General features: G+C 53.4%; 3 protein-coding genes across 3 annotated transcripts; 1 reads left to right on the top strand and 2 right to left on the bottom strand.

The window, feature by feature from the left end:
• Nucleotides 1–3,192, bottom strand: POX_d05670 (uncharacterized protein; the record flags this gene model as incomplete). The annotated part of the gene is made up of 8 exons (XM_050114510.1): nt 1–1,164; nt 1,218–1,431; nt 1,484–1,589; nt 1,643–2,500; nt 2,555–2,686; nt 2,749–3,041; nt 3,093–3,115; nt 3,175–3,192. 8 exons carry the CDS (start codon nt 3,190–3,192, stop codon nt 1–3), a joined length of 2,808 nt encoding a protein of 935 aa, XP_049969461.1.
• A 499-nt stretch (nt 3,193–3,691) lies between these two features.
• POX_d05669 (uncharacterized protein) lies at nt 3,692–11,713 on the top strand (the record flags this gene model as incomplete). The annotated part of the gene is made up of 2 exons (XM_050114509.1): nt 3,692–7,734; nt 7,786–11,713. 2 exons carry the CDS (start codon nt 3,692–3,694, stop codon nt 11,711–11,713), a joined length of 7,971 nt encoding a protein of 2,656 aa, XP_049969460.1.
• Nucleotides 11,714–11,906: 193 nt separating this feature from the next.
• On the bottom strand, nt 11,907–19,283 carry POX_d05668 (uncharacterized protein; the record flags this gene model as incomplete). The annotated part of the gene is made up of 1 exon (XM_050114508.1): nt 11,907–19,283. The coding sequence occupies one exon, from the start codon at nt 19,281–19,283 to the stop codon at nt 11,907–11,909; it is 7,377 nt and encodes a 2,458-aa protein (XP_049969459.1).
• Between the last annotated feature and the right edge of the window lie 458 nt (nt 19,284–19,741).

The raw sequence follows: 19,741 nt of genomic DNA, 5'->3' as shown, positions 1-19,741 counted from the left end.
CTATTCACACTTCACTATACCTGCGACAAGGTGGCCCGATGGGCTAAGGAAAAAGACGTCCAGAGTCCCCTGCTGCCGACAAGTGACCGTAAGCGGCGACTCCGGCGCTGCAACTGGATCGTCACGAAGGGCATGAGAAGTGGTGGACAGTTTGTCGACCGTGCTGCTGCATCCCATCAGAACACCGGTTGGGGAGAACCACAATAAATCGGTTTTATCAGGTGCGTGAGATGCGGCCTGTAAGCTACCCCCTGCGGCTATACTGCCGTCTGGAGCCACATCCCCTCTCTTCCACTGGCCACCAGGAGACTTTTGAGCACCAACTATACCACCTGATGGCGTGGCATGCCAGTATGCAAAATGACCATCGCCATAGTCTCCAATAGCCAAAAGAGAAGGCCTGGAGATCGCACTCGACGAGGACGTGATATCTGCCGTGAAGCTTTCTGGAAGGTCTACCGTAGGCTGCCACCGAGGGGACACCGTCCGGATCTCGTCCTTGCTACATACTTTGACGAGATCGAATCCGTTCCCCGATGGAGATCCAAGAGCTTTAAAGTCATTCGTGGGACTTCCACCCGTTGCGCTCATCGCTGTACGGGAGACCCATTCACCATCTTTGGTGGCAAATGACCCCTCAATGTCACCATTTGCCTGAGTCCAAAAAACAGCAACCCTACCGGGGTTCCAGGTGACAGCCTCGATTCTCCCCGAAATGAGAGCTGAATGCCCGCCATGGATAGTCCTCGGAGAGCCCCATGAGGAATCCCGGCGGCGCTGAAAATCGCAACCCTGGATGCTGCCATCTGGAGCTATCCAAAATACATCCATGCGTAGTGGATCGCATGAAGTAGCACAGACCGTATTTGACACAGCGGACCCAGGGCCCGCGAGTGTGTACCGCTGCCACGTCGCGCCCTCGTAAAAGTAGGCCCCTTGTACAGACCCGTCCGTGGCCACCCACCAGATCTCAATCGTGTTAGGATCGCGACTGGCCGCTGCGATCGTGGCGTTGGGTGGGATATTATGCGGCCCCGCGTTTGGAATGTGACAGACGGAGAGGGAAGCATGCGGGTACGTAAGCCGATACACACGCTCTGTGGATTCCGTGTCTAAATACTGTGCCGCCGGTAGAGGCCCATGGCGAGAGAGGACTGGTCCACCCTGTGTGCACTCGGTTAGAGACAGATTCTCCATGAAGGCCGTGACAAACGTACCAGTGAAAAAGAAGCAGGCCTGACGTCTTCAATTTTTGCTCGCAATTTGTCCAGCTCCTCATTCGCTTTGGCAATCTGTTCGTCATTCAAAGGGACAGACATGTCAAGCGTGAATTTGTCCGCATCGTGCAGGTCAGAACACAACACCTTGATTGAAAGCCCATCTTGACCATCGAAGAAGTGCAATTCAACTCTTCCCCAGGATTTAACTTGCCTTTGGTTGTTAATTAGCGTGTCGGGATCGTAATATAGGGGTGGGGACATACCATGACGTTGACGTTGTACTCTTGAAACGTTTCATCATACGGGTGTCCATGTGCATTTGATTACTCCCAGGCACAGAGGACAACCGGGCAATTAGGGTGAGGTATCCTAAGGGCCGATTAACCATGGGGTTTCAGGGCTCCCAACAGCGAGCTACCTACCGGTGTGGGACTGATACTTAGTGCTGAATCCATTTCCAGCTGGAGAGTCACAAGCCCATACCAGCGCATTCGACGGCAATGGACTAAAATTCCGCGGACTAAGGCCCGTCCCAGTATAGTTCCAGAGTTCTGCCTCCTCTGGGTTGTGATCCTTCAGCATGGCCTTGATACTATCGGTCTCATTGCCCTGGTAACGGACAAATTGGCACCAGCTAGGCAAGTCCTGTGGCCCCCACTCAACTGCAATGGGGGTTGTTTGCTGCTGGGCTTGAAGCAAAATATAGGCCCACCTGCTCAGGTCTGGCAATATGAGGGGGAAGAGAGTGAACTGATGAAGACCATACTCGCCTTCGATCCAGTTCCCTTGCCAAGGTAGAGCCCGGGTCTGGGGCAGCGAGCGGCCTTGAAAGGTTTCCAGGAAGCAGATAGCATTGAAGCGACTCTGGCGGTCTGTACCGGTGCGAAAGTACATCGAGTTGTCGAGGTACGGATATTGCTGGATGTGGAGGCCTGTCACAGGCGAGGCGGGCTTTTGACTGTCTACAGTTGATCTCGTTAGCTTTCGATCGCGGGACAGGGAGATGACGAGATCCAGGTACGGACTATTCATGATCGGTTTTGTTGCCACATGTTGAAAAATACCGAGAGTGATGGTTTGCCAGATGTGACGGCCAAACTGATCGAGATACTCAGTAAATCGGTTGAACCACTCGAATTCAGCGGAAAAGTGGCGCTCGCTTCCAACGGCAAATCGATGCGTTGCAGGCACGTAAGTTTCGTCTTCCGAAATGAAAAAATCCTGGTCTGACCAGTGGCCAAAAAAGCTGAACCTCGTATCTATGGGGTCAAATTTGCTTCCTACGATGCAGCATTAGCGAGTCTTAACGGTGCTGGCAACATGGAGTCCATTACCTCCAAGACGCATGAGCCAGTCCCAAATGGTGATCCCGGACTCTGATTTCAGACTGTTGTGGACCATCGTGTACTCCTTTTGCAACTTCAGAGACTTCTGAGTTTGCTTATATTTGGGATCCGGGGTCGTCTCTATGTCGATTCAACCAGTGAGATCACGGGAGCAATTCAGTACAGACAGACAGGAAGCTCACCAGGGGTTGCGTCTACATGGACGGGAAAAGCCAACTGCCAATCCTTGACCACAAACTCGATAGCGGTGCGATCCTCAGGGTTTGCGTTGGCTCGGATCCGTAGCTGCGCCGAGAGCAGAGGAAGAACGAGTAAAACGTGATCGATATCTCCCCGGTCCACGTCGAGGATGACCTGCGGAATCCCCGCGACGACGTCTGAGAGCCCAGAACCATGTTCATCTTCAAAATGAAGCTCATCGGGTGCTGCTAGCGATGCGTGCTGGCTGATCAGTCGGTTGATCATACACTGTGGGCTTCATTGCTGTCAGCGTTGTTACGAAAGAGGCAATACATGGCCCTCTCACATGACCGTCGCCTGATCGTAGCCCTGCCAGAAGAATCTCCGATTAGTTGAAGGGATCTGTCATGGGTGCAGCAAACAGTTACCTCGAGGGTTGGCGCCATGATGACAGAATTATGGGCGGGATCACTGCCAGATCGATAGTTTCCTTGACACGCACGATGGGCTGGGAGAGTGATTTGTAGTGATGGATGACCATGAAAAGGTCGGCGGGGCTGTTGCTCCGACCTCTTCCCTCTAGAAGAGTAAAAAAGCGAACGCCATATCCCCGACACATACAGCTACGCCACGAATGTCTTGAAGAGCCTGCCGAATCGACCGCATCTAGATGAAGATGGCGCGATTGGAGATACGCTCGTGACTCGTTGGTCCGTCGCTAGTCGGGGCGAGCCGTGATTGGGGCTGTCCGTCGGCAAACCTTGCCCGACTTTCTGCAGGTACGCACCAGCCGCAGACGTGCGCTGAAAACAATACCTGCGGCGAATCTCAGCGACACAGAAGCGAGATGGGTGATTTGACCCGAGGAAAGAAGTGGTTGAAGATAAAGGAGCCCCCAGGCACGAGGGAGATGGATCGTAGAGTGACGATACACTTATGATCAGAATGGGTGAATCGGTAGACACGAACGATATGCGCCGCAGAGAATACGAACTGCTTCTGCGAACGACTTTGAGCAGTGACGAAGCGCTGGAGATGAGCATAGCTGCTCTGAAGGACACGCTCAGTCTTCGTGAAGTCTACCACAGGTACATGGAAGGCACAGATGGCCAATCTTCAAATGACTCAGATCGCTTGCGGACCGTGGTTGATGTGTCTGAGCTGGCCGGCGAAAACGTCACAATTATCCAGAGCGGGTTCCAGGAACTCGAAGACCCTTGGAGCCTCGCGCAGTTTGCCGAGAGAAAATACTCAGCCTTTCCCTCTCCAGAGGGTGCTCCTCTGAGGCGTGCTCTATTCGAGAAAGAGCCCACTGCGGTTGTTCTCGGGCTGCTCACCCGTCGCGAGTTTTCATTCCCCATCGACCTTCAAGATATTCTGGAGAAGGTCATACGAAAAGCGTTCATCAATGATCAATTTGATATTCTCACTACGCCTTTGTACATCCTTGACTGGGCAAGCTACGCGGGTGAGAACGATCACGATGAAGAAAGCGAGGACGATCAAAAAAAGAGAGCCCACGACAGCCAAGATGCGGAAAGCTCCCAATTACTGTTGAAGGCAAAGGCGGCCGTGGCGACACTGCGAAGACTAGCGCTGGTCGTGGAATATCCAGAGGATATTTCCGTCATTCTCAACCTGGGTTTCCACTCCGCTGCTGGAATTGCGGCCTGTGCCCTGGATCGATTCACAGCTCAAGACCCGGCTGGGCTCCAGGGGAGCCTCTTACAGATCCATAATCAGGCGACATTCATTGCGTCAAGAAATGAACATCTTATGGCGCAGATGCGCGCGGCCCCAGGGGGGCTTCTCTCGGCCGTCGATAGCCTGCAGATGGCAGTTTCAGGGGTTGGCCTGGCAGCACAGGGCGATGGTTGGGCAGGGGCAGCTGCGGAAGAGCATACTGAGGAGACAGAGAAGGCCCAATGGACGCCGGCGATACAAGAAGAGACAAAGCGAACAGAGCTGCAGCCATTGTATGCACAGGTCGCTGCTGCAGCCGACGTGCTCGTCGACATGGACAATGTTGCCTGCGAAGACTGTTGCTCCCTGCTTAGTCCGTCTGCGTACTTTGTCGACCTGTTGCGCCTGCTCAAGAACTGCTGGATTGATCCGGTTAAACTTGCCGCTGGACCCAGCGTCCTTGACCGTCTGCTCGGACGCCGACCAGATCTGCAGCATCTGCAGCTCTCCTGTGCCAACACCAAGATCGAGATCCCGTATATCGACGTCAGCAATGAGCTAATGGAGTCCGTGGTCGAATTTCTCGAAGAAAACTCGATCAAAAGCTATGGCACGTACAATTGTCGCGATGGCGACACTGCCACTGCCCTGGCTGCGGAGCCCGTGAATGTGAAGTGGACACTGTACGACAAGTATATTGCAAAACTCATGACACCCATGACAACACTGCCTTTTCTTCTGCACACCGAGATCGTTCGCCATCTTCTGACCGCAGCGGGGACCTCACGCCATGAGCTTCTCGCTGTCATTCATCTACCCGGTCTGTCTGAGCCCCCGAATGAAACCGCACATGCCGACTACATCGATCAGATTATAGCAGCAGAAGTCCTAGGTCTGTCACAGCGGGACTTCCAGGCTATTACCGGGGAACAATTACGTGTACCAGGTGACAAAGATGCACCGAGGGAACTGTCTGCGGCAGAATGCTGGGGATACACGTCCACGGAGCAGGCGATATTTGTGGAAAGGTTGGCCCTGATCCAGGACCAGCTACTACCGCGAGCTGGAATTTCATTCATAGATCTGGTGGGGATTCTGCAAATTCCCTGGCTCAAAGGTGCCCTCGTGATACAAAATCCTCAGACCCCATCAGATTTTACTAAGCTACAAAAACTGCGTCTCTTCGACCCTGAAGGCAACCCAGGTCCTGTTAGTCTCTTCCACAAGCTTGGCACATTTATTCGGCTGTTTGTGCGCCTTGGCTGGTCCACAGACGATCTAGATCGCGCACTTGCCGTTTGTCAAGCAGGCTACAATGGGAATATTACAGCTAGTATGCTTATCCAACTCTCTGCGATCAAAGAGCTCGCTCGGTTTTGTCAGTGGCCCGCCTGTGAGCTTCTACATTTTTGGCAGGACTATAGCGACGCCGAATTGTGCAGACTTTTGAATGTTCCGGCAGTTCGTGCCCCGAATCTCCTCCGTCTCGTGGGCAAAGAGCAATTAAGTACCCCGGCAAAGACACTTGAAATTGTCAGACAGTGGAAAGAACTTGGCAACCAAGGATGGTCGGTGGATGAACTGCTCGGCCTATCCATGACCGTGGACGAGCATCTTAATGACCCCAGAATCGCTGCATTTGTGTCCAAGCTTGCATCCAATATGCTTCAGCAGGATACAGCCAGACAAGATCCACTCAAGCCGGCGCGCAGCCAGCCAGCTCCCAGCTTCTTACCGCAGCTGTTCCTCATTGAACAATTCAAGGGCATTGCCGGTAACGTGGAGCCTCGGATCTTGGAGCTGCTCTTGGAGACATTATCCCCACGAATAGAGAACATACGGGTCGAGATCTACAGATATCAAAGCGAGCAGTCTAGTAGAAGCAGAGATCATACCGTGCCAACCGCATTTTTGCGCCTTGTTGGCGAAATTCACCAAGCACTTTTGCGCGGCTTGCAGCTGGTATCGCATGCGAATCTCGGACCCGAGCTTCTGGAGCGACTTCATAAGTGCCCTGCCCTTAGACTCAATCTTTCAGATTGGTCTCTGGAGACAGTTCACAGGATCATGGCCCTGGCCAGTGACTATAAATCTGTGGAAAGTGGGACGGACCAGTCCTCACTCGGGCTGATGTTATGGGCAAACGAGTCAAAGGCGGACGGGAAAACCGAGGAGCTGTTTAAAAAAGTCGCCAAATTTACAGACATCTCTATCGCACGGGCAGAAATGCTTCTGCAGCTGAACTATCCAAAAGCTAGCAAAGAGCAGCTGGTGGAACTACTCGCAGACCCCAGCGGGAAAGAGGCACTGAGACTCAAGCGCCAAGTGGCGTGGATTTTACGTTATGGTTTTCACGACATCAATCTCTCGCTCCTGTTTGGCATGGCATCACCCGTAGACACTTGTTCTGCGCAGGCTCCAATTGAGGAAGTCCTCTCCTCGCTAGCTGGTCGCCAGTCCTCTCTTCAGGTCATGCACGACCAGCTGCGAGAACGTCGTCGCGATGCCTTGATTCAATATCTCCTGCAACATCCTTTGATTATTGCCCAGAACGTTCGTGACGCAGACGGCCTGTTTGAGTACCTGTTGCTGGACGTCCAGATGGGAGCGGCTATGCGCACGAACCGCATGCACCAGGCAATTGCTACGGTGCAGCTATTTGTTCAGCGCTGTCTACTTGGTCTCGAGCGAGATATCATGCCGTCAGTCATACCTGCGGACCGATGGGGTTGGATGCAACAGTACAGACTATGGGAAGCAAACCGCAAGGTCTTCCTATATCCCGAGAACTGGGTCGACCCCAGCCTGCGCGACAACAAGACGTCTGCCTTTCAAGACTTTGAACGCGAAATGATGCAAAGCGAGCTCAACGAAGCGAATGTGACGGACCTTGTCAAAAAGTATATCTACCAGGCGCACGAGACTGCACAGCTGCACATCCAAAGCTACCACTGGGACCGCCAGAAATCGAGCTACACCATTCATCTCATCGGTCGGACTCGTACGTCACCTTTTACGTTCTTCTACCGCCAGTTGGACGGACTGGTAATGGGCACCAAGGCTATTCCAACCTGGTCTCCCTGGGAGAAGTTGAAACTAGATATTCCAACTTATATCACGGACGACAACGGTCAAGCGCTCTCCGAGGCCGGGGCCTACGTTGTCCCTGTCATGTCTAACCAGCAGTTGCATCTATTTATCGCACACGTCACGTCCAAGGCACGCCCCATGGACAATACATCTGCCACATCTTCGATACAAGGTGTTGAGTGTCCCAAGCCAGGAGCAAAACCTCAAAGTTACTGGTTCGTTATCTAATATTCAAGACTGCCATCACTGATACTAATGTGATCCAGGGAAATCAAACTTGGCCTCACGGTACAGCGGGGCAAGCAGTGGTCTCCAGTCTCCATTTCGCACGCCAGCCTCAATGTTGATATACTTGAGGTCGACGAAGGGAACATGCCCTCTATCAAGTCGTTCCGGTTCTGGACGCACAAGGAGCTCATCGCACAGCGAGTCGCAGACGAAGACAGGCCGGGTAAGACGAGACGAGTAGAGAGCACTCGGCTTAGCATTCAGGTCGATCGATGGGTTCAGAAGGGTGACCGGACAATGTCAGTGCCGGCCGGAAGTTTTCACCTAAGAGGGCAAGAGATTCTTGCACGCCCGCCTAGCAACACACTAAGTGATTACCCGGTCACTCTGGCGACTGTATTTGGCCGATTCATCCCAGAGCTCGGGTACCCCAGCGACTTTAAGGTTAAAGAGTGGCGAACCAAATGGGGCGTCACTTTGGGCCAGGAAGTGGAGGCCGTCGCACTGGCTGAGATGCCGGCCCCGAGTCAGACCAAGATGCCTGACACTGTCCTACGGGCAATAGAATGGACGACGTCACTCGACAGCTATAGTCGCTCGACGGCGTTGGTGCTGGATATGGCCCAGGAGGATGCACCGACAGCCCAGACTTGGTTCGCTGTGCCTCAATCCGTGTCAAAAGACTTGGCGTTAGCCCCTGTGGCCGTCCGGCTTGATCACGTCTTATCTCCTGCCCTTGTTGAGGGAGCCACAGTCTTTGAGGATATGGCGAGCATCTACATGAAGATGAGAGATCGCAGCGTCGTGCCGCCTTCGCTGGCCCCGGTCGTCTTCGGCAGCTTCGAGGGGGGCGCTTATAGAGAGAGCGGGACACCCGGTGCCCTCTATAATTGGGAGCTGGGGTTTCACATGATTTCTCTTCTTATGGAGCGGCTCACAGCCGTGCAAAAGTTTGATCTGGCCCTTCGTGTTGCTCGTCAAGTGTTTGATCCACGAATGGGTCGAGAGCAACAACAAAACCAGGTCCTTGGAGGCTGTGACACTACTGTCTGCTGGCGATTTGCTCCCTTTGCAGATCCAGAGGTGCGTGAGGCTGGATCCCTGAGTGCGATTCTCCGCACTGCACAGGCTAGCAGCGGGAGTGAAGACGCGATGGCAGTTCCTGTGCTGGAGTGGCGGCGCAACCCGTTCAATGCCCACGCTGTTGCGCGCAATCGACCTCTGGTCTATATGAAGCGGGTTGCCATCAAATACATCGAAATTCTCATTGCCGCTGGAGATCATTATTTTCGGCAGTTCACGGCCGAGAGTATCCCACTGGCCATTCAGCGGTACGTCGAGGCTGCCCATATATTTGGTCCAGCCCCAGCAGCCATTCCGAAGACAGTGAAACCCGTAGTCAAGAGCTATTCGGAACTCTCGGCAAGTATCGATGATCTTTCCAACGCTCATATTGATCTTGAGATTCTCTTGCCATTTCATACGCCTCCACATGCACGGGCTTCAGTGCCCACCGCGATGGCAGACAGCCAGGCCCTTGTGGGCCTCGTGCCAAGCTCCTACTTCTGTGTCGCCATAAACCCAGAGATTGTGAAGCTACGCAGCACTATTGACGACCGGCTTCACAAGCTTCGGCGATCGCTGGACATCGACGGCCAGTTTCGCACCCCCTCCTCTGCTGGGCCTATCATTGATCCTCTCCAGGCCGGCCGGCAGATGCGCGCCCGGTCCGGCATGAGTGCTGGCTCGCCCCTGCAGGTCGACGGCCCAATGCCAAACTACCGCTTCATGAATTTGCTTCAGAGAGGACTGGATCTCGCCCAAGAGTTAAAAACAACAGCCGCAACGTATTTGAGCATCAAGGAACGACATGATGGCGAGGCCCTTGCCGCGCTCAACGCATCACACGAGTGTACTGTACAGACTCTCATGCTGAAGATCAAAGAGTCACAGCTAGAAGAAGCTCGGGCGGCAATGATGCAGCTGCAGGAATCCCGTCGCAGTCCTTTGATGCGCCTGGAGTATTTCAGCAAGTTGACCGGTGATGATTTCACGGCTCCCTCAGCCACGCAAGATTTCATCCCGATTGAACAGACCTACTTGCCCTTAGTCCAGCTCGGTGCGAAATCTGGACGGATTGAGATCTCCCACCTCAATGTGGTAGATTATACGGAGATCGCGCTAGCAATGCTTGCCGGGGAGTCCAATAAGGCCGCCGCTGCTGCCGAGGCCACCGCCGGCACGTGGGCCCTGGCACCAGGGTTGAGCACACAAGTGGCACCCTGGGGTGTCGGGATAAACATTTCAGCCCCATCCGCAGGATGGTGGTGGTCATCCACCGCCAGCTCGGAACGATCGAAGTCCGTGATATCGAGTGAGGAAAGCCAGCAGGCATCCCGCGTCAATCGACTTCACACGCAGCTCCAGGACCGCCGCTTGCAGGCAAACCTAGCAGGGTTGGAGCTGCAGGGTATTCAAAAGCAGATCCAGACGCACCAGCATCGCATCGAGGCTGTGAAACAAGAGATAAAGCTTCAAGAAGAGCAGATCCAGCATGCCAGTAGTGCCAAGGACTTTCTCATGGGCAAGTGGTCGAATGAGCAGCTGTACAGCTGGCTGGACAACTCGTTGCGGGACCACCTTTACCATACGTATGTCCTCGCTCTGCAGATGGCTCAGCAGGCAGAGCGCGCACTGCAGTTTGAGATTGGGCATCAGGCCAGCAGGAAAGCCATCATCCCCGCGGATGGAGTCTGGGACTCGACACATGATGGGCTGCTTGCAGGTGAAGGTCTCTATCGAGCTCTGAAGCACCTGGAGCGTGAGTATATTCATTACCGGCCGAAAGAGCTCGAAATTGTGAAGAACATTTCCCTTCGGCAGGTGGATCCGCTTGCACTGCTCCATCTCCGACAGCAGGGTCGTGCGAGTTTCTCATTTCCCGAGGAATTGTTTGACCTCGACTACCCAGGCCATTATCACCGGCGCATCCAAAGCGTGGCTGTGACGATCCCGTGCATTCTTGGCCCTTACAGCAGCGTCAACTGCACCCTCACCTTAAAAGACCATCACTACCGCGTCAGTTCTACCGTCAATGCCCAGGGCAGTGACTATGCTTCTACAGGCCAGGATGATTCTCGCTTCCATCACGACGAAATCCCAATTACTGCCATTGCTGTCAGTCACGGGCAAAATGATGCAGGGGTCGCGACACTGGACTTTCGCGGTGAACGATATATGCCCATGGAAGGCGCTGGAGCGATCAGCAGCTGGACTATTGCGCTGCCATCTAAGTACCGCTCGTTTGACTACAGCACCATCTCCGATGTCGTTCTTCATATTCGCTATACTGCGCGTGACGGTGGGCAGAAATTGGCGGATGCGGCGACCGTACAGCTGGCCAAGTATTTTGATGCTGCCGCTGCCGTCTCCGCCGCAGCGGGCCTGTACACCTTACTGGACTTACCGAATGACTTCTCCAACGCGTGGCACTCCCTAAAACGGCCTCTAGGCGCAGCTCGAATCCTCCCACAGTCCGTTCCCCTCCAGCATCTATCCAATAAGATACCCTTCTACGCGCGTCACAACGGCGCCACCACCATCCGCGAGATTCTTCTTTTCATCGGGTGGGAGGGTTCTGTCGTCCCGGGGGACTCATCACGGCTTCAAGTGTCGTTCCACGATCGGGTCCTAGGTGCCCCTGGTAAAGAGATTAATCTCAAACCCCTTCCGGGGCTTACCTGCCTGCACGCGTCAAAGCTCTCTGTCGCCGTGTCGTCGAATCCGACCCTTACCTTCGATCTCAGGCGCACGACAACAGACCCAGACACGCAGAAGGAGATCGAGCTGACCGAGGGCGAGGAGAAGCTTGAGATGAAACAAGTAGGGGCTATGATTGAGCGAATGGCTCGCGTCTTCGTACTGTTTCGATATACGATGGCTAGTGGTGGGGAATTAGGGAGATAGTATCTACTCAGGGAAGATGTCCATTAATAATTGTACTCTTCTCATTCTGTCACAATAGCAAACATGATCACACTATATTTCGCCCATTCAAAATCGCACCTTTTTTTCCACTACAGGGCTTGCACGATTAAGGGCCTTCTGTTGTTGTGCTGGCTGTGCCAATGGCATTTGCACCCGTCTGTGTCAGCTCCAGTCAAAATGGTCTGAAGTTGTTCAAACAGGTTAGGTCTGCTTTCATCAATTTGCCGTAGTCGAGAAGTCTCTCTATGGCGCTCTTGATATCCAACATTTTCATCGCGTCCATTACGTTGTTACTCGCAATGTTTTGCAGGGCCTCTTCAGGGGTTCTTTTCGATTCTTTTTGCGCCTCGATTCCCTTCTCCAGTGTTTCGATCTCGTCCGGGAGGTATAGCGGCATAATGTCGACTCTGGTACTCTTATAATAGTCGGCGACCATGTATGGGGAGAGCTGTTCAACATCGTCCAAGTCACAGGCGCGAACGAAATCATTCAAATTTTTTTGGACAATGTCGACGACATCCTCGCGTAGCTTTTCGCGATTCTTGCGAATGTATTTCTTCACGTCCTTGCGAGTCAACGTGTACTCCGCTTTGGAGCCAGGCTCTCCGTCCGAGTCGGAGTCGTCGTGGCGCTGAGCATTGGTGTGATAGGCTCTTTCCCGAACCCTCGCCCAGAACCTATTCCAACGGCCGTCCCCTTTTCCGCCCACATCGGTATTTGCTGTCTTTGAGCAGTAGAGGGTGAACGCATGAACATCGAATCCCAATAGTCGGAATGATCCCTCCCAGTCCTGCGACATGATATGGTGTTTCTGGCCCAGGGCACCCATTTTTCCTTTCTGTGGCTTGAGTCCTTTCAGGTTCACAATCCCGGCTTTCTCGAACGCTTTTCGAGTTTGTCGCTTCACTTCTTTAGATGGCTTGCCCATATCTGGGTCGTTTGCCATCTCCTCGCGGGTTCCGCCCCCGTCACCGGGTATCCGCGATTCCTTAGGGAAGAAGTCAGGGTATTTATCGCGAAATCCTGCTGTTCCCGTGGGATCAATCATGTTCACCGGATCATTGCGGACATATTGATATAGATTGGCCCCATCAACAAGACCCAGGGGGTCAGGACTGCTCCAGCGACCTAGCCACGGCGCGTAGTATCGCTGGTCACAGAAAAAGAGACCCGTCTCCGAATCTCGCTCGTACCCTGCGTAGCGGTATTTTCGCGGGGCTTCGACATCGTGGGTAAAAGCACACAATATTGTCGAGCCAAAGGGAGTATATTCCTCGTAAGAGATTAGTCCGGCTGCGTCGTCCAACTCAATACTGTCTCCAGGCTGATATCGGACTAGCAATGATGACTGGCCCTTGCTGTCGGCTATGCCCCTTTCCAAGATGGCGACGGCACCTGTTGATGTACTCTGAATATGGCTCTGCACTCTCTCTTTAAGAAGTGCCTTTCCATCTCCCGAGTAGGTCCGATATATGTCAACTCCAGGGAAGAAGATTCGCTCTTTCATCTTGTGCGCTGAGACACCCCCTCGCTCAGTGACTTTGCGGATTCGCATTCCGGCCGCGTTGTACACGTACCAGGTCTGCTCACGGACGCTCTTATCCCGCGTGCTCTGGCGAGAAGAGCACCACAGTTTGTCCATGTGATTCCAGCTGAGAATCGAATAGCCAGCCATGGACGTCATGCAGCCACGCTGGCCAGCCGAAGAGGGACCGTACCCGTAGCGCTCGCGGACTGATCCGGTCACCGTACGCGTGAGTCGATTGCCCATCACTTCTGCTTGGAGCTGACTAGCAGCCTTGTACTCAAATCGCCGAGTCCAACCCGCAATAGAGGGGACGTTGAGGGCCACATGATGCATCGAGAGAATGTTCGCCGCATCATCATAGCGATAAATCTCGCGGTACTGACACATCTCCAAACCGAGGGAGGGCCGCTTTTGAGGACCCGGAGCAAGCAGACGATAGGCTCCAGCATTCGAGGAATCAACCTGTTCACGGCCCGTGGCGGATACCAACCGGCCCAGGGCATCGTAATTGTATGTCCATTCGGGGTCTGTCCGGCTGTTGCGAAAGTACAAAGACTGCTGGGCCGCATCCCGTTTTCGGACTGTGCGCCCCATACAGTCCCAAGAGTAGTGCATGTCCTGAACATGATGCGACCGACCAAGGCGGTTTGTTCGAGAGAGGGTTTTTCGAACGAGACGGCGGGTTGCTCGGTCGTAGACATGGTCGAGAGTACTTCCGTTGCCGTAGATGATCTTCAGCAAGCTGCCATCTGGTCCGTAGGTCTTATCATAGACCAGCGGGCGTGAGGAACGTTCATCTTTCAAGCGAGCAGTCACCGTTTTCACGTTACCCAACAGATCGTACGAAGTTATGGTGTGGCAACCACTCGCATCTGTCGCTTGCACTACTCGATCCAACGCATCAAAAGAGGCGTAGGAGCAGAACGGCTCAGCTTCCAGCTCTACAGTCGCATCCCAATTCAAGACTCCCTTGTAGTTCGCCGCGAGCCGGTAGACCTGTGCTATACAGTTGCTTTTGAAATCCAGCTTCTCGTTTTTGAGTTCTCCGGACTGGTCACACACACGCTCAATGTGTCCTCGCAAATTCCGATCTGCCCCATCGGCTTGGGAGTCTCCGTATATGATCTGCTGAAGAACGACATCTGTCAGGCCCTGCTCGGTGTCTGTCAGTCGCTTCTCAATTTCGCGACCTTTGAGATCATAGAGATAATGGAAGCGTCGAGTTGGGTGTGTCCAGCGAAATACTGGTTTCCCTTGGCAGTCCGGGAGCACCGTCTCCTGGCCGGAATCCATTGTTCTGGTGACTAACACTCGGCCTTGGAAGTCAAAATCCTGCACCTGAATAAGTCTGTCCAGGACGTCGTACTGGGCGACTACATGGCCTGCCATATTGTATGTTTGTCGTGTATAGAGACTCTTGCCGTTTCCGAGGATGACATTAGTGCCGATAGGCTGGCCACGCGAATCTAAGCATGTTATGCTCCGTTTCCCAGCGTAGACAAGTGACTTCTCTGCCGTCGAATTATCATCCTTCTGATTCTGTTGTTCCAGCCAGTTCGGTAAATATTCAGTCCTTGTTAAAGATTTGAAAAACGGCCCAACATCCGGATCCAGCGCTGGGTTCTCGACAGTGATAGTGCTCCCGACATCGTAGTCAATCGTCGACCATGGAGTCACTCTCTGTTTGCTCCATGTATGATCGGGTTGGAGGACTCCACGCACACGGTCTAGAGGGTCCAAAAGATTGGTCACCTTTGGCGAATCAATATTGGCCTCAAAGCGAAAGTGATGGTCCGGCGCATAATTGGGCTGGCAGACTCGCACTGGATTGCCTTTGCTGTCCTTGATCACCCACTCGCTAATCCGCCACTGGGCCGGGGATTCCCCTTTAGCCTGTCGGCATAACATAGTCGTCTGCAGGGTGGCACCGCTACCGTCAAGGTAGGCAATTGAAATTCCCACTGATGAATCCTCTGTTCGATCTCGATAGTGTGCATCGCAGGTGATCGTCGCTTGGAACGCGGGTATGACAGGCTTCAGCATGTCTTGGACCATCTCGAACCGGCCTCGGTACAGTAAATTGCGAGTGCCCGCGCCACCAAGAAGCTTTCGTGTGTGCGCGCCGCAGGGATCATCCAGGAATGCTTCCATCGTCTCATCTCCAACAATGGGCTCGAAATCTTGGAGTGAATCACCCAGCTCTTCTGTCTTCTTACCCATCCGAGCTGTACCGATAATGCAGCTGAAAGCGTCAAAAGCCACTTGGAGTCGATTGCCGTTGATATCGATTGTCTGGGATGGTTGCAGATGCCAATAATCATTGTCGAAAGAGATTATATTCCCCACCGCATCTATAGTACGTCTGGGCAGGCATTGGTACTCGTCCAATTCTAGGACCTCCACAGCGCCGAATGGGTCGATCGTCACAGACGGCTGGTAGAAGGAGCGGCGTGCTGTCTGCAGATTCTCCGCGGTGTTCTGCGAGAATATTTTTCGTGATGACGGATTCCAGATACCAGCCTCGTGCTCAAGTCGCACGTATCCGCCTTGATCAATAGCCAGGTCGAGACTGGCTTGGGATATGAGACCTGTCAATAGGAAATGCTTCTCGAGGGTTTCCTCTTGAAAGACCAGGTCGTACGAGCGATCCAAAACTGAATAGGCCGTGGTCTCTCTCCATCCAAGCGCCTCTGATAGCGTTCGGTCGAGGTAGTAATGCCGTTGTTCCTGAACAAGGCTCTTCCGCGGCGTCGGCCCATCGTACAAGTCGATCATCCTATACGGGATGACGTCCATCTCGTTTAAATAAGCCAAGTTATTCGCTGTGATTGCTTCGATGTCAGGATATGCCAGCCAATTCAGGCCAATAATTGCAAACTGCCGATTCAAAGCCGGCTGTGGCCTCTGAAAGCAATCCAGCTCAATGACGGCGTCCGTGAGGATTTTCTCGGTGTATATACCCCAGGTGATTTCCTGTTGACGCCGTCCCTTCGCATCCGAGAGATCGCTGTTCTGACGACCGTGATGTATTGTGAGCGACTTGAGGACGTCTCCGTACTCATTCACTTCGAGTGTAAGTACACGTTCGATTCGAGGATCTGCCTCCTGGCGCTCATGCGCCGTCTTTACGGATTCTCGTGGCGAGACGCGGTAGACACCATTCTTCTCATCAGAGGCAGCCTGCACACGATGGATCTCATATGAGAGCTCTTCGACCGAGTATGGTAGATGTGCCTGGTCTGAGGCGTCGTCGCTGTACAGCTCCTCTCTCAGTTTCTGGCCCTTCAGCGCTCGGTGAACCTCGAACTCCTCCTCCGGTTTCAGCTTTGCCGGAAACTTGTGAGACGACGACAAGCGAGATTCTTGGCATCGTCCGTCCATCAAGCTTGTCGCTGCGCCTACATGATACCACTCCTTCGTTCGGATGGGAGGTCGTTGCAGATAAACGTTCCCGCCTCCGAATTCTTCCTCGTCCCAATGCTCGACGATTCCAAACCCGCGAAACTCCCGCTCTACCCCATCAAAGTGACCATCGTGGTAGGCATATCGGCTCCTTTTTGACGTTTGAGCCACACAATCCTCTGTCACGACCTGCGCTACACAGTGTACCGGAAACGGTAATCTTGTGGTCCATGGGTGCCCATTCTCCTCGTCATCTAAGTAGTATTTGGTCGAAGGTTGGTAGGTAACTTTTGTCGTGCCGCCAACGCCGTTTCTATAACGTCGGAGCAGGTAGGGTTTGATCCCGCCGGTAAGCTCCACATATCGCAACGTTGAAGGCGTCGTCCCAGCGGCATCTGGCCCAGTCCAACACAGACAGCTGACTCCTTTCCCGAGAAGATCAAGAGTAAATACCGACGACGTAGTATTCAAGGAGGGAAAGTTGGGAATTATCATGACATCGCTGTATCGATTCCCGGCCAGGTTGAAGTAGATGTGGATGCCTCCACCGGGGGGTAGGTAGACCATGTCTGTCGTGCCAGAACCACACACATCCGAGAGATGAAGCCTACGATGACTGAAATGGTCTTGATTGTCGAAAATTGGACTACGGCCCATGGTAATCCTGCGTCCGAACCGTCCGTGTCCCAGATTCGGCCAGTAAGAGGTCTTCCCCGGTTGTACTTCGACGATATCCGCCAGACCATCACCAGTCATGTCTGCAAGATATATCTGCCGTAGGGTATCGTAAGAAACCAGCCGAGGCGCGTCGGCAGGCAGAACTACCTTTTGTGCGGGCGCAAATCCTCGCTTTCCCAGGCAGGGATACCAAAAGATCTCGCCGTTCAATTCCTCGTGCAGAAGATCTGCCAAGCCGTTGCCCGTCAGATCAATTCTCCTGGTTGCAGAGCCTTGGATTGGCACAGATGGGGTCGAGGGAAACGGTATCAAGGGCGTCCACTGTTGTGCTTCTGCGCCCGACCGTTCGTAAAAGCCTTCAAGTGCGCCAGTCGAATCCAAGCAGATTACGTTCATCCGTCCGCTCCGGCTGAGATCCTCAAAATAATGACCATCTTGGGTAGATGTGTTTGGACGTAGGGGGAGTTCTCTTATGGGCCCAAAAGTCTCTGGAGTGGACGATTTCAGCATCTCGTTGCGCTGATACTTCCATGATCCCCCAGGAACTTCCAGCAGAGAGCCTGGCGCTCCTTCACCGTCGAGGTCGATCCATTCCGTTTTCCACCCCAATGGAGTCGAAATTTGGTGCAGTGTGTCGGGTGGTACTTCTTTCACCTCCACTCCCAGTGCATCTGTTATCTGGGTGTATTCGAGTTCAACTGGTGGGAGAGTTTCACGATAAATTCCATGCTCTCCTTTTGCGCTCACGGGCAGGTATCCTGTGCTCTGGAAGGATTTGAGAAGGGTCACTCCGTTGTCACAGGTGTAGTTGAGCTCGGTCGAGGACACAAGGGCATACTCCCTGCCCTCCATCTGCTCCGGAAATCGATGAAACATCAAGATCCGCTGGCATAATCGATATGTCCGGAGCTCAAAGCCAGCAGATCGGACGGAGAAAGGGTTTTCACGGATTTTCCATGGCCGTTGCTCCTCAGGACTCGGATTGAGGAAGTCGTGGTCACCGTAATCGAACACCACTTCGAACATCCAAGCTTTTGTGTACTTGATGATTTTCCAAGTGTCCATGTCACGGCTGGGATAGACATTTCCATACTGCACACGCTTGAGATACCTCATCCGGCGCCGAGACCTATCAGAGCGATTCACCTCGCAGATAGAATCTTCTGGGTCCAATAGCTCGCCTCCGTGAAAGTCTTCTGGTTTGTATTCAAAGTGAATTGCATTCCCAGCGGCGTCGACAGTGCGACTGGCTAGCCACGAAAATATTCGCGTCTCAATTCCTTTCTCTACACCGTCAAACACTCTAGAGTCTTCTTCTTCTCCAAAGAAGGTCGTCTGGTTTTCTGCGGTCACAGTCCGCCAGTGGACGTCATTTGGATCGTCCTTCCTTGTCCAGCATTCGATTCGAGTTACTTCCGTCTCGACCCGAGGTTTGTATTGCTGCACGCAGTAAGTAACTCCATCTACGACGACATCTTCTGTCACGAGCTGCTGCCTGTCCCCGGCTCGCATGGGAACCAGATCGTCAAACGAGGACAAAATGAAAACATCCGATCCATCGTACTGGGGAATCCCTTTGGAGGTCTTCCTCGCAATACTCAGGGTGGATAACTGCCATCCGACTCCAAAGACCCCGTTCCCACTCCCCGAGTCATAGTTCAATGCCAATTTGGGCCCCGAGTTCGACCGTCCTGGCGACGTGTAGATTGGAAGACTTAGGCTCATCGTTCCAGTCACTGGGTTGACGTTGAATTCGGCGCTAATTGAGCGATGCCCACCGCCACCGGATGCTGATGTTGGTGCATCTTTCGGAGCAGTCGATACCTGTTCATGGTCTTGTCCGCTGCCTCGATTGCCAGACGCGGCTGTTCCTGGTGGTTCTTGCGGTGATTCTTGCTGAGCTTGTTGACCCGGCTGCGGGGCTTCGGGGAGTTTCCACATTCTGTTCGAGAGTGAAGGTGGTGATAGAGACCACTCACTCAGAATGCAGCGTCCATCGATCCTTTCATATTGGATGGGACAAGCTTGAGCTGGTCCGACATAGATGGTGTCGTCGGTTTTCTGATCGCGCTCCTCTCGGAGGTCATATGAGACCTCAGCTCCGCCCCTGTCTCTTCGATCCGATCCCGTCGGCTATGCAGTCCCAAGACCATAATCTCAGCCGGAGAGAGGGGGCGGGAGGTGATTTGAACATTTTGCTGCAATTGGCATCGTTGCCGACGCGGTGGTTGCAATGATTTGTTGGGGCTGAGGAGAGGACTGTAGTGGCGCCGCGCTAAAATTGCCACGGGTTCTGTGAAGACTTCCAGGCCGCTCCAGGAGTCGTATCCACGTTTAAAGTCGCACGCGGACCGAAGTCTGGCAAATTGGTGGGGTCCATGATAAATATCTCAGGTGTG

Source organism: Penicillium oxalicum, chromosome IV, assembly GCF_001723175.1.
Source record: "Penicillium oxalicum strain HP7-1 chromosome IV, whole genome shotgun sequence".
Taxonomy (NCBI): Eukaryota; Fungi; Ascomycota; class Eurotiomycetes; order Eurotiales; family Aspergillaceae; genus Penicillium; species Penicillium oxalicum.
This window is presented reverse-complemented; position numbering and strand designations above follow the sequence as displayed.